General features: G+C 40.2%; 1 protein-coding gene across 3 annotated transcripts in view; it reads left to right on the top strand.

Moving 5' to 3' along the window:
• Positions 1-13,410, top strand: part of PPM1H (protein phosphatase, Mg2+/Mn2+ dependent 1H) — a 132,752-nt gene that overhangs the window by 51,897 nt on the left and 67,445 nt on the right. For all 3 annotated transcript variants that reach the window (XM_085220291.1, XM_085220303.1, XM_085220297.1), the window contains exon 2: positions 8,715-8,877. In XM_085220291.1, coding sequence (XP_085076417.1) covers positions 8,715-8,877 — 163 coding nt within the window. The remainder of the gene's footprint in view (positions 1-8,714; positions 8,878-13,410) is intronic.

Raw genomic sequence — 13,410 nt, 5'->3', positions numbered from 1 at the left:
GCATTGTTCTGTAGCTTCTTTTTAGGTTCAAGTTGCTGATATTTTTGTCTTCTATTTAGCTTATATTTTAAAGGCTTCAAAGAAAAAAGGCTTCTAGAAAAGTAATTTTAATACTGAATGTAAAAGGTTGCAGATCTGCTACTTAATGATCTCCAGAGTAAAACTGATGATGATGGATGTAAAAACTTCAGCAGCACAAGATGTCTTCTCTTAGCTATTCTTAAAATTACCAGTGTAAGAATGGCTTTGAATTCATTTTTTGCTTATGGATTCTTGGTGACGAAGCTGTACATTATGTTCTCTTTTTTTTCTTGCCTTGCATTTGTGTGCTCGCATACGTACATAATTTGCTATAATATCTTTTTAAGAATAAATTAGCAAATTGACATCTTTCAGGTTATAGGGACTTCACAATACCTGTTGTAGTAGAGGGTTATTGTGAATAAAGCGTTAGTACTTATCTCTGGAAATGTGTATGCTTTCTGTCACACTTGCCAAGATTAGCTTGGGGCTAATTTAAGTTGACAGCTGTATAAAAGGGATTAGTGCTGCCATCACCAAACTGTTGCCATTAATTTTCACACATGCTAAATAGGAAAGATAATTTTTTTGAAGCTTAGGCCAGTTTTTGCATAAACCATTTATCATGATTTCTCTTAACCCTGAAAGAGCTGAGATGGTGCTCTACAGCATCATCTACACCAATGTTTTCAGATTTACTTTAAATGCGTAACTTGCTTTAGTAGAAATATGAGGAGAGCTTTATTTGCATATAACAGGAATTAAACTTCACTTAACTAGGAAGAAAGGGTTTGTTTTGACTATGCTTTCAAAAGTAAAACTCTGGGAAATAAAGTTGCCAGAAAAAAAAAAAAAAAGGCATCTTGTTTTCTCCAAGCATACTTGCCGTGGGCAAACATTCAGATACGAGTTACAATAAAATTAAAATATTTTGAGTTCAAATTGTGCATTTGGTTGCATGTTCTGTTTGTGGAGTGGCAGTTGTTTTAGTAGTAGCAGTGTTGAACTTACAGGCAAAGTGCGAATTTGTGAGGCCTGGAGGCCCCTTGCTGTTGGGATTAGAGACAGGCTGCTGTCCCTGCATCAATTTAATCAGTGGTTGTCTATTTTTCTTGTAACTAGGATGGGACAAGTAGACCCTCTGCGCAAACATTCTTTCTTATATCCCCTTACAAGGGAATTCTGTGCTCAATTTTATCCTCAATCTTACGTGCATAAAGACTTGTACAGCTGGTGGGAATAGATCTGGTGGTAGCTGCTATTCCCCTGCAGAATGAAGGAAAGGGAAGAATGGGGTTCTTCATTTCCACATGAGCTGGAAGACTGAGCCAAAGAGGTTTCTCATGAAAATACAGCTAAAAACCACTATCCACATACATGATTCTCAGCAGTGTGCAGCCAAAAGCCAAGTGTTGCTTATCAGTGAACTCTGGTCTATCACCCTTCAAGGCCAACAGCTGAAGACACTATTTTTTTTTTTAATTATTTTTTTTTTTCTGTGAGGCTGATTAGACTGTGGCACATTTCCATGAGAGGTAGTAGAGACTCCATCTGTGATGACATCTGAAACCCAGCTGGCATGGTCCTGGGCATCCTGTTCTAGGTGACCCTGCTTGAGCAGGGGGTGGACCGTCTGATCTCAGTATCATCTCACATCAGTCTCAGCCCTTCCATGATTCTATTTCAAGAGCTGTCAGTCTTAATGAGTAAAATGGAGTCAAAGGGCAATTCTGAGACTGATGAACTGTGCTGATGTATATTCCTATATAAAGGTTCCTTTTTGTGTGTTTTGTTATTCAGTGTTTTCATGTTCGATTTGAAGCTCTGACTTGTCACAGTAGCCAAAGCTGATGGCATTTTTTTTTGTCCTTCTAAATAGCAGAAAAAAAAAATAATCCAGTAATGCATAAAAGTCTGAAGGTTTTTGTGCAGATATATTCGCCGGTAGACTAACTTCACCAGACTATGTTATTCAGATAAGAAATATCTATGAAGAACTTTGAGAGTAACTTCTTTCTATATACCTTTCAGATACATATTTTCCCAAATTAACCTACTGAGGAGGAAAAGAAAAAGGTACAGTGCAACGTGTTAGTGGGAAATGGGCTAGAAGGACCCCGGTCAATTCTTAGTTATTCTCCATCAGTTTCACTGTGCTTTCTGGAAGGTAAATGGTGGTTGTCTGTTGCATCATTGAGTTCATCTTTGCTTTGGCAGCCTCTTATTATCCAGTGCCGATAGCCAGGAGAGAAGGAGTGAGGAAGGAATATCAGGCACTTATATTTCCAGCCATGGCTGAGATTGCTCAGCCCTGAGGTGAGATCACTCTTAACCACATTTGAATCCCACCAGACTGGCTCAGCATCTGCTATAGTCTCTTTGTCTGTTGTTTTATGGATGTCGTTACCTGCATCCTGATCACTGACAGAGCTGCTGCTCATCACTTTTTGTGTAGTGATCATGGGTTTTTGCTCCATCACTATGACCTAATACTGCCTTGATGCTTGCAGTTGTACTTTGGGTTTTATGGAAAGTATAACTGAATAGTGTGCCACTAGTGTGATACCAGTTTGTGCTCATTTACACTAAAATTGTTTTTGGAAATTTTTAAAACTTTTTTTTTTGCATTGTTTTTGACTGCTTTAATGTATTTTAATCTTAAATTATATTTCACTGTGTGGTCCTGCCTATTTTAATCCTATATTTAGTCAAGATTGGCTTGGTAGATGTGATACCTTCTAGCTAGGTCATAAAATGGAGTTGGGCCTGTATACCAGTATGATTATTGACATGAGAAGCCATATTTTCTCACTGGGGCATCGCAAGACTCGTCTTCTTCAGCTCAGCATTCACTTCCAACTTGTTTAAGGAAATGAAGATTTTAAACAGCCCAATGGATTCAAAGAAACAGTTCAGGAATGGCTTCAATTTCTGCCCATAGCAGACAATACTAGTGGGTATTTTGATTTTGATGTGAGCAATATCGCAGTTACAGTAATGAATGAATGAAATTGTTTAGTCTGTTTCTAAAGCTTCCTTTCATCTGTGGGAGAATTCAAACAGATAGGATGAAATCTCTTTCAAGTCGATTCCCAATGCAGAAATAAATCTTGTGTGGGTGAAGGGGGAGAAACAGCCACCTACCTGGGAATCTAAGACTGTAAATGAGATATCACAGAAAAAGGCAGTGGCATCCACTCGAATGCTAATTCACTAGAGGCGAGGAGAAAGGGGGGAGAAAAAAGGGAGGTGGAGAGTGGAGGAGAGAAAAGACAGCAAAATGGTTATGAAAATGTGTTCTTTTATAATATCTTCAAAAATCCTCATCCTGGTAAAATGACAATGGTTGAAATTATACAGCAAAACTGAGGGAACATTGTCTGCTATTTACAGCATGGTATTAATTAATCTGTGCTATTTCTGTACCATTGGTTAGGCTGGATGCAAGCTGCTGTCACACTGATGGTGACAGCGTGGAGTAAGTCCCCAGCTGCAGTGAGGAAGGAGGCTAGAGCTCTTGTCAGGCGCTGGAGGCTGGTGGGGGACAGGATGATGTGTTACAGATTTCTTCTGTGTCTTGTTTAAAACTTAAATTTCTGTTGCTTTATTAGAAGTGTTGGACCCTTGCAGATTGGTTTTATGTCCTTTCCACTTGATCTCTTCTTGCTTTCAGCTTCCTACCTGCAGAAGCCACTTCATCAGTGAGAAATGCACGTTGCTGAATCATCAGGTCCCCAGCTGTGGGTTTTATTTCTGAGCAGGGGCAGTTCTGGAGTATAAGTGCAACCAGTTCCCACATTTTTCCTGGTGCAAGAACAGATCTTGGAGTTCTAATAGCCCTTAGATTTCAAAAAACATGTTTGTGTGCATTGCTATAGCTATGCATCATTTAGCATTTCTGCTAACTCTTCACCTTTCCAGTAACTTTTGTCAAGATGTGAAATAAAAAACCTTGCAAGATTTCTGAGATTACAAAAACAAAGTAACTGGACTACTTACTTTTCTATAGTTTGACAACCAGACTAGGGTAAAACACTCCTGCAGCGTGGCTTAGGACTTTTGCTAGAGTAAATACAACTGAATGCATTCTTAACAAGTATGGTTTAGATAGGACTAAAACAGCTAAAGATAGTCCAGAAAGTAGATGTATTGATATAGAGTACCAAATGGTAATACTTCAGAACACTTGACAGTTGTATGTTTTGTTATTTTTATGTCAGGAACCAGTTATGGAAAGCTATTCTGAACTTATTCAACTCAACTGGCCTGTTTTTGCTCTTTTAAGACAAATTTAGGATTTTTGTGATCAGTGGCATCATCAAGAGGATTTGGAGCCCTGCTGAATGAATGAAGCACAGCGTGACCTACATCTTTGTTCAGTTAGATGCCACTTGGGGTCTTGTGAGATACTGGCAGAATGCTAATTGTGAGCCAGTGAAACAGTCTGGCTCGTATCTGGAGGATTTGCTTTGAGGACATGCCAGAGATTAGTTTGTAATGTACTGAAGTGTCTGTCAGGGTTGACACAAGTACCTCTGTGTCCTGGTTTCGGGTGAGACAATGTTAATAGCACACGGATGCTTGAGTGATGAGAGCACACCTGCCAGCCTGCTGTCAGGGGAAGAGCCACAGTCTTTATAGCCCAGCAACAAGGGACAGGGCAGAGCCAGGGCTGCTGGCCTAAATTAGGGGAAGGGTTATTCTGTACCACGTGGCATCATGCTGTGGGGAGTTGGCCAGGGGGCAGCTACTGCTCGGGCATTGACTGGGCAGCAGTCAGCAGGTGGTGAGACATTGTGTTGACAGTGGGGCACTGGTTGACAGGCAGTTGTATTGTTAACTGGGCGTCAGTCAGTGGGTGGTGAGTAATTGCATTATGGATGGGCATATATATTGGTTATCACCGCATTTTTTTTGTTTCCATTTTCCTTTTCTGTCTTACTAAATAGTTTTTATCTCAATCCAGAAGTTCTACTTTGTTTCCAGTTCTCTCCCTCATCCCTTTTGTGGGGAGGGGCAGTGAGCAAACAGCACTGTGGTGCTGGGCTACTGCTGGGATAAACCACAAAACCATAAAATCCCACCACCTTACTGTGTGTGCAGGCTTCACAAGGCTCCTGTTTGCAAAATGGGATGTATTTTTGCACTACTGTACAATAGGCTAAACCTTTGGGTTATCTATTTATTATAGAGTAATGCGTGTTTGACACCGTAGAGGCAGCCAGTTCTCTAATCTGATCCAAATTAGGTATGCTATTTGGATTGCACTTCATAAAAGATTGGGTAACTCATAAATGAATAATATGGGGGAGGAGGAAAGGAGATTATGCTTATGAACAGGTCTAACTGAACAGTTCTTTGAGGAAATGTAATGAGGAGAGAAGGGTAAAAATCTGAGTAAAAGGTAGAGAATTATAGGCCTCTATCCTTTTTCCCCTCCCCTTTCACTCCAACGTTTTCTTCTTATCTGCATCCATGATATAATGGAAGTGAGGGCAAACACATGGTCAGAGGTTTGTGTTTGGCAGGGTATTTCTTTTATTAAGTGTGAGAAGGTAATGCTTTATCTAATTTTGTTCACTTTAATGGAGATAAATAACATGGTACTGGGGAGTGGACAGAAAGATAAATATGAAAAGGAACTGGAAAACTTAGGAAGTTCAGGCAGTTTCTCTACTGACAAAGTGGGATGGCAAGTTTTCTATAAAAAAAATTCAGAGGTTCAATTAAGAGCTTTTTTTTTTTTTAAAGATATAAAAATCTTGTTAGTTCTGCTTTGTTATTTGTATAAGCAATTTGGATATGGTGTTTGTCTTGATAAGTTAGTCTGAGAGAGCAAGGAGCAAAGACAACAGTGAAGACAGTGTTGGAAAGCTGGTAGAAAAAAGTGCCTCAAGAAGGGATTTAAGAAGCTGCACAGAGAAAAGCACTTCAAAAGACAGCAATGACAGAGCTATTTCAGTAGAAGGTGCCATGCTAGGCAGCCCTTTTCCAGAACTTGAGGTGTGAGATGGGATGTGAGGGCAAAGGAGAACCCATATCAGCAGAAGGGAACTGTTTGGTATCTAGACCTGCATGACTTGTGGTGCCTGTAAGCACTCTTTTGACATCATGATTAGTTTGAGTCTTCATTAAGATTTTCAATATATGTATATTTTTCTGATGGAGAAAAATTCCCACTGGAACTGTGGGAGGGAACGTCTTTCACAGCCCCATCTCTTGCTACAATATACTGACACAGCAATCCCCAGTCTTGTTGGTATTCAGTCTTCCCAGGTTCCCTTTGTCCATTGCCTGTCGTAGAAGGTGTCGTAGAAGTTGCACAGTTCAGCTGCCAGGTGTTTCACAGCAGCTGCCTGCCAGGCTGTTTTGTCAGGTCTCTGTGTTCTCAGAGCCTTTCTCATGTATTCAGCAACTTGACAAATTTTCTTGGTAGGAGCTTTCTAAAATGATACCATATTGTGCATAACTTAACATGCTGTTGAACATCAGAATATCTCCTGCTTTACAAGTCCCTGAAGCATTGCCAAGCTCAGAAACCAGAGCAGCTCCAACAGGAAGCAATAAGGAATGTAGTGGTTTTTGTAAGGAGCAGCTCTTGTCTCTATTTGTCTTTTTTTTTTTTTTTCCATGGGATTGAAATGAAAACAGCTACCAACATCAGCATAGAGACTAAGCAGCTGAACTGAGTATTTGTTAGTTCCCAATGTGATCAAACGGTGCTGACTGTGCTGTTGCAATACTTTAATTGTGCTGGTAGCCTTTCAAACTAAAGAAGTGTTGGTCAGCTCATATAAATTCTTTGATATTTGTTTTTATTTCTCTTTCTGATTGTATGTTGAGTTTTCAAGCTAGAAGTTTACTGCATCCGTATTTGATCTACACGTGTTCAAATGCTGGGCTCTGTAGAGGGCGAGTGCTTAAGCTGCTCACAGGCACCTTGCAGCTACATGCTCCTTAATCTGTGCTCTGTATGTGTTTCACAAAATGATTTTACCACACTTGATGTTTCTTTACGAGAAATATTTGTAAACAACTGGTGGTATCATGTATACCAGTGTTCACTGCAAATAAAAGCCCTCTCCTGTCAGACTGCAGTGTGTGATGTTCATCAGTGCTGCAATGAAATTTAAGTTATGGAAGTAGTTAATTGTGGTGGATGTACATATGAAGTATGAGCATGTTTTTTCTCTTTGGAGGAAGAAGTACTCATTTGCATGTCGGAGTGTCGTGTTGCTCTTAAAAAATCAAAAGAATATTTTATCTTTAAGCATGAATGACACAGAATCACATTTCCCCAAGAAGAGGCAGGCTGATGCTGAGTCCCCTGCAGGACTGCCTTCAGTTTTTATTTTCTTTTCTTCCCAACAGCCTCTATCAATGCTTTTTGTTATGTAAAATTTTACTGTAATCAAAACATTAGAGATCAGGTATGTCTTGAACTTGCCATAAGGATTATGACATGCCTTCAGGCTGTTTTGCTTTCTGAGGAGGCAGTGGTTGTTTTGAAGGATATTTTGTACCTGATATGAAATTGCTTATCCAGTGGTGGAAACACTGCTGCTAAGAAGAGATATCTTGTGGCCTCAAGTCTAACGCTGAAGAGGAAGGGTTAGGCAGCATCTGTGGACAAAGACATGCTTGTGTGAGTTACAAAAACTGGTCCCAGCCTGCACAGGTTCTCCCTGTGTGAAGCCCAGACTCCCAAAGTGCACGCCTTGCTGAGCACAGTGCTGACTGTTGCAAAGTTGGTTGGGTTTTGGTAAGATTCTCAGGCAGTAGTGGGAAATGTGCTCAAACATGGTAGTTCTGAGACAGGTGGTAGTAACAGCAGTATCATGGGTCACTAGACTTCTGTTTAGGAGTCTAAAATAGTGGTGGCTTCTGCTTCATAGTATTGAATGGAGATGAGTGAGCAGACATGGTGCAAGCCTTAGGATATTTTCGGCTGTGCAGAGCAGAACTGAGCTCTTGTGCTTCTTTCTGCATGCCTGAAGCTGTTGGTGCAAATCAACTGCTCTCTAAGTTGCAACTGGGGCAGAGGTGTGAAGATTTAAGGTTTTTTTTGTTTTGATTTTGAAGATATCCTACAATGCATCTTTCCATGTTACTATGGTGCAACTTGCCTTTTACAGTACAAAACAAAGTCTATCCTTTAAACAGACTAACAGCAGTTTCATTTTTTTGTGTCTTTAGCACTAACAACTTTTAGATTTAGAGCCAATATTTTATTTGTGCAAGACTGAGAACTTGACAAAACACACACCCTTAGCCAACAGATTCATTATTTACCATAGCTGGCATTGCTATAGAAAAGCAACTGAGGATCTCATGTTTCAGAAGAAGGTATAAATGTTATCAGATGTAACCATCAAATACTCTTTTTAGGGAAAATTGTGTCATGCCTAAGGGTAAACATGCTTGTGATTCCATTGGTTCTTACTCACACAATTGTGTGAGGAATTCTTGTTAAGTGTAGGTGTATGGAAACAAGCAAGTATGTAAGTCTGTGTGTTTACATGTTTGTCCAAAAGTCAAGCATTATAATTATTCAGTTGGCATTTGTTATACTTCTGGGTTATGGTTCTGTATGTCTCTTGAGTCACGTATGTGGTACTGGTGAAGGCTTCTATGCTTTGCTAACTTGGACATGTCCTTTGTTTTCTTTTTTGATCCTCCACCCGCCCCCTTAGGGTAATAAATGCTGGGAAGAGCACACACAATGAAGATCAAGCCAGCTGTGAAGTCCTCTTTGTCAAGAAGAAAACTGGAGGCGCTAATTCTACACCAAACAAGAACTCAAAACGGAGATCATCACTCCCAAATGGAGAAGGTCTCCAGCTGAAAGACAATTCGGTAAGAAGACTTCTGAATCTTGTCAGTAGAAAAGTACAGAATATAAAAGGATGTGATGTTATGACAATGACAGAAGAACTCTAAATGTTTCATGCATTCCCATTATGTCCTATTAACTACCTTTGCTTAAATAAAGAATGCTTAGCTTAGCTACATTTTTCTTAGCTCTACTATTTCATTTTTAATTCCTTGCATTGAAGAATGCTGTTTACATCTGAGACATTTTTGTTTAAATATTCAGAGGAGAGTTCTCGCATTTTCCTTTTCTTTTATTTCTGAAAACATAATCATGAGAAATTTACTGCTTCCGAGTACTGTGAGATTAATGGCTGTGTTTAAGTTATCCAGTGAAGGTCACTGCAAGGATAACACATCTCTATTTGTTTAGTCACACAATTTTATCAAGTGTTGGACTCTTCCTTTGGATTCTACTTACTGAGGCAGTATTGCTTATCACAAACTTGGTTCATATAGGTAGGTTAAGGTCCTCCAGCACCCTGAATTCAGTGATCACAGACTGTATCTCTATATAGGGAGAGTGATGTTAGAATCATCTTCTGTTCATCTATTTTGTTTCTTGACTATTTCATCTGTTCTTTAAGCATGGGCTCAGGCTCCAGGAATGTTTCATACTATGTATTAAATTCAGACATTTAGCTCTCTCAAAATGTCCTGTTTGGTTGTTGAAGATGAACAGTATGAATAACCATACATTCTCTCTGCTGTTAGGAGAACACCACTTCTCCCTAGGTACTAACTAGTCCTTCACTGGTCTATAAATACATCTGTTTGGTTTTTTCCTCTTTTCTACTTTTTTTTTTTTAACTTTGGTTTTGTTTTTTGTTTTGTTTTTTTTTTTTAAACTGGGTTGTGATTACTGGTGTGCTTCAGTTTGTCTCCCAAAACCCCATGGCTCAGTGCACCTGATGTCTTCAGAAGTCATTGACGTCCTGAGGACTAAGTACTACTCATGTTCTTCCTCGCCTCTGGCTCCCTTTGCTCTGCTTCATACTTCCTTATTGCTGTAGCATCTTCAGACTCCCTGTTTGCAAATAGCCTTGTCCTTTCTTTTTTCAAGTCTTTCTTAAAATCATTTGTACCAGTTCCCATGTGCTTATATTCCCCATTGCATTCAGACTGTCACAGTTTTTTTCAAGTATGTATTTACACTCTCCAGGATAAAGAATTGTTTCCTGTACTTGTTTAGATTAAGGAGTTTTGCATACACACAAACCAGGCAAAATAGAATTTGTTTCAATAGTCTATTTTAAAAAAAAGTCTGTCTTAGACCATCCAGCTGCCTGCTGTCGATTTACAGAAGTGCTTGGTTCTGTGAGTGTATTTAATTTTTGTATGCACTGATTATTTTTAATGAAGCACGTATCTGTCCATAGTACTTGCACGTGTATATAAAATACATAAAGATAAGCAACGACATGCTTACTCCATGTGATGGGTGTGTTTGACAACAACGGTACTGCTGTCACGCACACAGCACACTGCAAGGACCCTGAAACAGATACCAACTTGTGTAGGCGCATTTTGGTACTGTGTAGGGATGCTAACTCTGCTCTGATATCCCATTTAAGTTCTAGGTCTAGCCTGTGGGAAAACAGATCAGGTGCCTCTGCATCCCTGCTGCAGATGAGTGCAATAATACTGAATTTGCCTCTGTTTTCATATTCTGGGAGTGTGCATGGGACACTGAAAGGTTCACGATGATGTTTCCCACGTCCAGTTAATTTTCAGTTTTGAGTGCTATCAGATGCTTCCCAGGAGAGCAAAAGCACACTGTATTCTATACACCTTACTGCACGGTTAATCATCTTCTCCAGAAGGTACTCTTTTCCAAACATTATGTACTTAGTGTGTGTAGATTGCATTAAGAATATAGGACCATAAAACTTCATTATCGGAAAGATGTCTTAATTAGCCTTGATGTTACATAACATAGCAGACACCATACACTTACAGTACAATAGTGATAAGGTCTATAAACTGATTGCATATTTTTGTAAGCTGTTTTTTGTTTTTTTTTTAATCATTTGAATTGTCATTGGGATGACTGGATATTAGATGAGGCTGTATTGTGTGAAATACCTTAGACTTTTCTGATTTCTTCTTTTTTAGTGTATTTCCTACTTTGATTCTATATCTTTTATCTCCATTTTGGAAAATCCTGCCGCTTCCTTTCAAGTTTCTTAAGAGGAATTTTTTTATTTCAGATCTTCTTTACTTTCCTCTATTTCTAACATACTTTGACCAGAAGAGAGTCTGAACTGAGAAGCCAAGTGATCTGTATAATATAGTAGTTTCCATGCTACTTGTAACCTTGGCTTTTTTCCTCTTATCAACAAATTTACTTCTGTTTTTTATGTGACTCTTGAAGGTGCTGTAGCACTCATTATTTAGCTGTGTAAAACCTGTTCTAACTATGTTATTGGACCACAGCTTCTGAATTTAAATTTGTTATGTATTTTCCCAAAACAAGCAGCATATTCCTGGAGAAAGTTTTCTACTAGAGGGCAGTCTTACACTAGCAATTAGTTTGTACATCTTTTGCTGCTTGAAGATACTGAAAAGGGGGAGGAAGGGGAATAGTACACATTATTTCAAATTTTTTAATTTTATTTTATTTTTGTATTTTAATATTGAAATTGAATATTGTACTTTTCCCTCACATAGCATTGTTAGCATTGGAAGCGAATACTTTTAAAAAATGTCTGAGTCAGTGCTAAATGTAATGAGTTAAATCTGTATCAAAAAGATAGAATCATAGGGGTTAGAAAGGACCTCTGGGGATCAAGTCCAGCCTCCTCTATAAATACAGCCTTGAGACACTCCACTGCATAGTGTAATATCATCCCAGCAAGTGTATATTAAAAAAGCCAGGGGATGAATCCTGTAGGAGCCTCATGGGGACATCACATCCCACTGTAACATATGAAATCATCTCTGAGTACAGAAGCACTTTGTAGAAATACTGGATGAAGAAGAGATGAGGGAAGTGATTTACTGAATATTTGTCTGAAGAGGAGAGAGATTTCTTCAGTTTTTGCTTAGTTTTTTTAAAGTATTGTGCAGGAGGGAAATGCAATCTGAAACTTGGTGTCTTTTCATTTAATTCAACCTGCTTCATCTTCCTTAGATTTTACCTTTTTTTCCACTGAATGTTTGAGAAGGCCTTACGCCATCTTTGTTTTGCCCTGTTTTTTGGGAAGTGCATGAAACTGAGATGGCCGCTGCATCTGAGATTGTGTGCTTAGTGTTATTTCACACTGACTCCCATCATTGCAGCCTTGCAGTTAGCAGTGCAGCTCAAGGGAGCAGTGCATAGCCATGCTGATGTATTGAGCTTATGTGGCAAGGTTTTGATAGTAGGGTGTCTACAGAGATGAGCTGAGCCCGGCAACTCTGCTAAGTCCCATGTACGTTCTGAGCCAGCTACTGCTGCTCCAACAAAGACCTACCCCGGGTGGAGCTGAGCCGTGAGCAATGCTAGGTGTGCTCTGGGAGAACATATTTAAGAAAGGGAAAAACTGCTGTGAAGAAGCAGCGGGGAGAGAGGAGAGGGAGCACTGTAAGAGGAGGAACAGCCCTGCAAGCATCAAGGTCAGTGCAGAGGGAGGGTGGAAGGTCCTCCAGGCATGGAGTGGAAACTCCCTGCAGCCCAGAAGAATCATAGAATCATTTGAGTTGAAAAGTATCTTGAAAGACCATCTAGTCCAACTGCCTTGCAATGAATAGGGTCACTTGCTGCTAGATCAGGTTGCTCAAAGCCCCATCCAATCTGACCTTGAATGCCTCCAGGTACAGGGCATCCACCACATCTCTGAGCAACCTCTTCCACTGCCTCACCACCCTTGTTGTAAAAAAGTTTTTCCTTATATCCAATCTAATTCTCCCCTCTAAAGAGAGGCTCATGGTGGAGCAGGCTGCTCCCCTGCAGCCCATGGGCACCACGTGGAACAGATCTCCATGTGCAGCCATGGAGGAGCCCATGATGCAACAGTGGATGAGGCCTGAAGGCCACAGCCCATGGATAACTGCAGGAGCAGCCCTGGGCTGGAGCTGCAGCACATGAAGAGGAGCTTGTAATGGGGCAGGAGAGCCAGGGGAACTGCTGCATGTGGGGACAGAGCTGAAGCAGTTCCTGAATGGTCAGCCCTGTGGTATGGGCCCATTTTGAAGCAGTGCTAGGAGAGCTGCAGCCTGTGGGAAACCCACACAGAATCAGTTCAGGAAGGATGGCATGCTGTAGGAGGAGTCCATGTGGAGCAGGGGCAGTGTGACCATGGAGGAGCAACAGAGACAAGATTATGGGCTGACTTGAGGGGAGGCCCCCATTCCCCTGCTCTGCCTTGAGGGGAGTAGGTAGAAGGGGGTGAATGGTGTGGGAAGATGTTTTTAGTTTGGCTTCAGTTTCTCAATGATCTAGACTGTTATTATTGGTGATAAATTACATTAATATCTCTTATGCTGAATCTGTTTTGCCTGTGACAGTACTTGGTGAGTGATCTCCTTGTACTTATC

The sequence above is a fragment of the Meleagris gallopavo genome, chromosome 1 (genome assembly GCF_905368555.1).
Source record: "Meleagris gallopavo chromosome 1, MGAL_WU_HG_1.1, whole genome shotgun sequence".
Classification (NCBI taxonomy): domain Eukaryota; kingdom Metazoa; phylum Chordata; class Aves; order Galliformes; family Phasianidae; genus Meleagris; species Meleagris gallopavo.
This window is presented reverse-complemented; position numbering and strand designations above follow the sequence as displayed.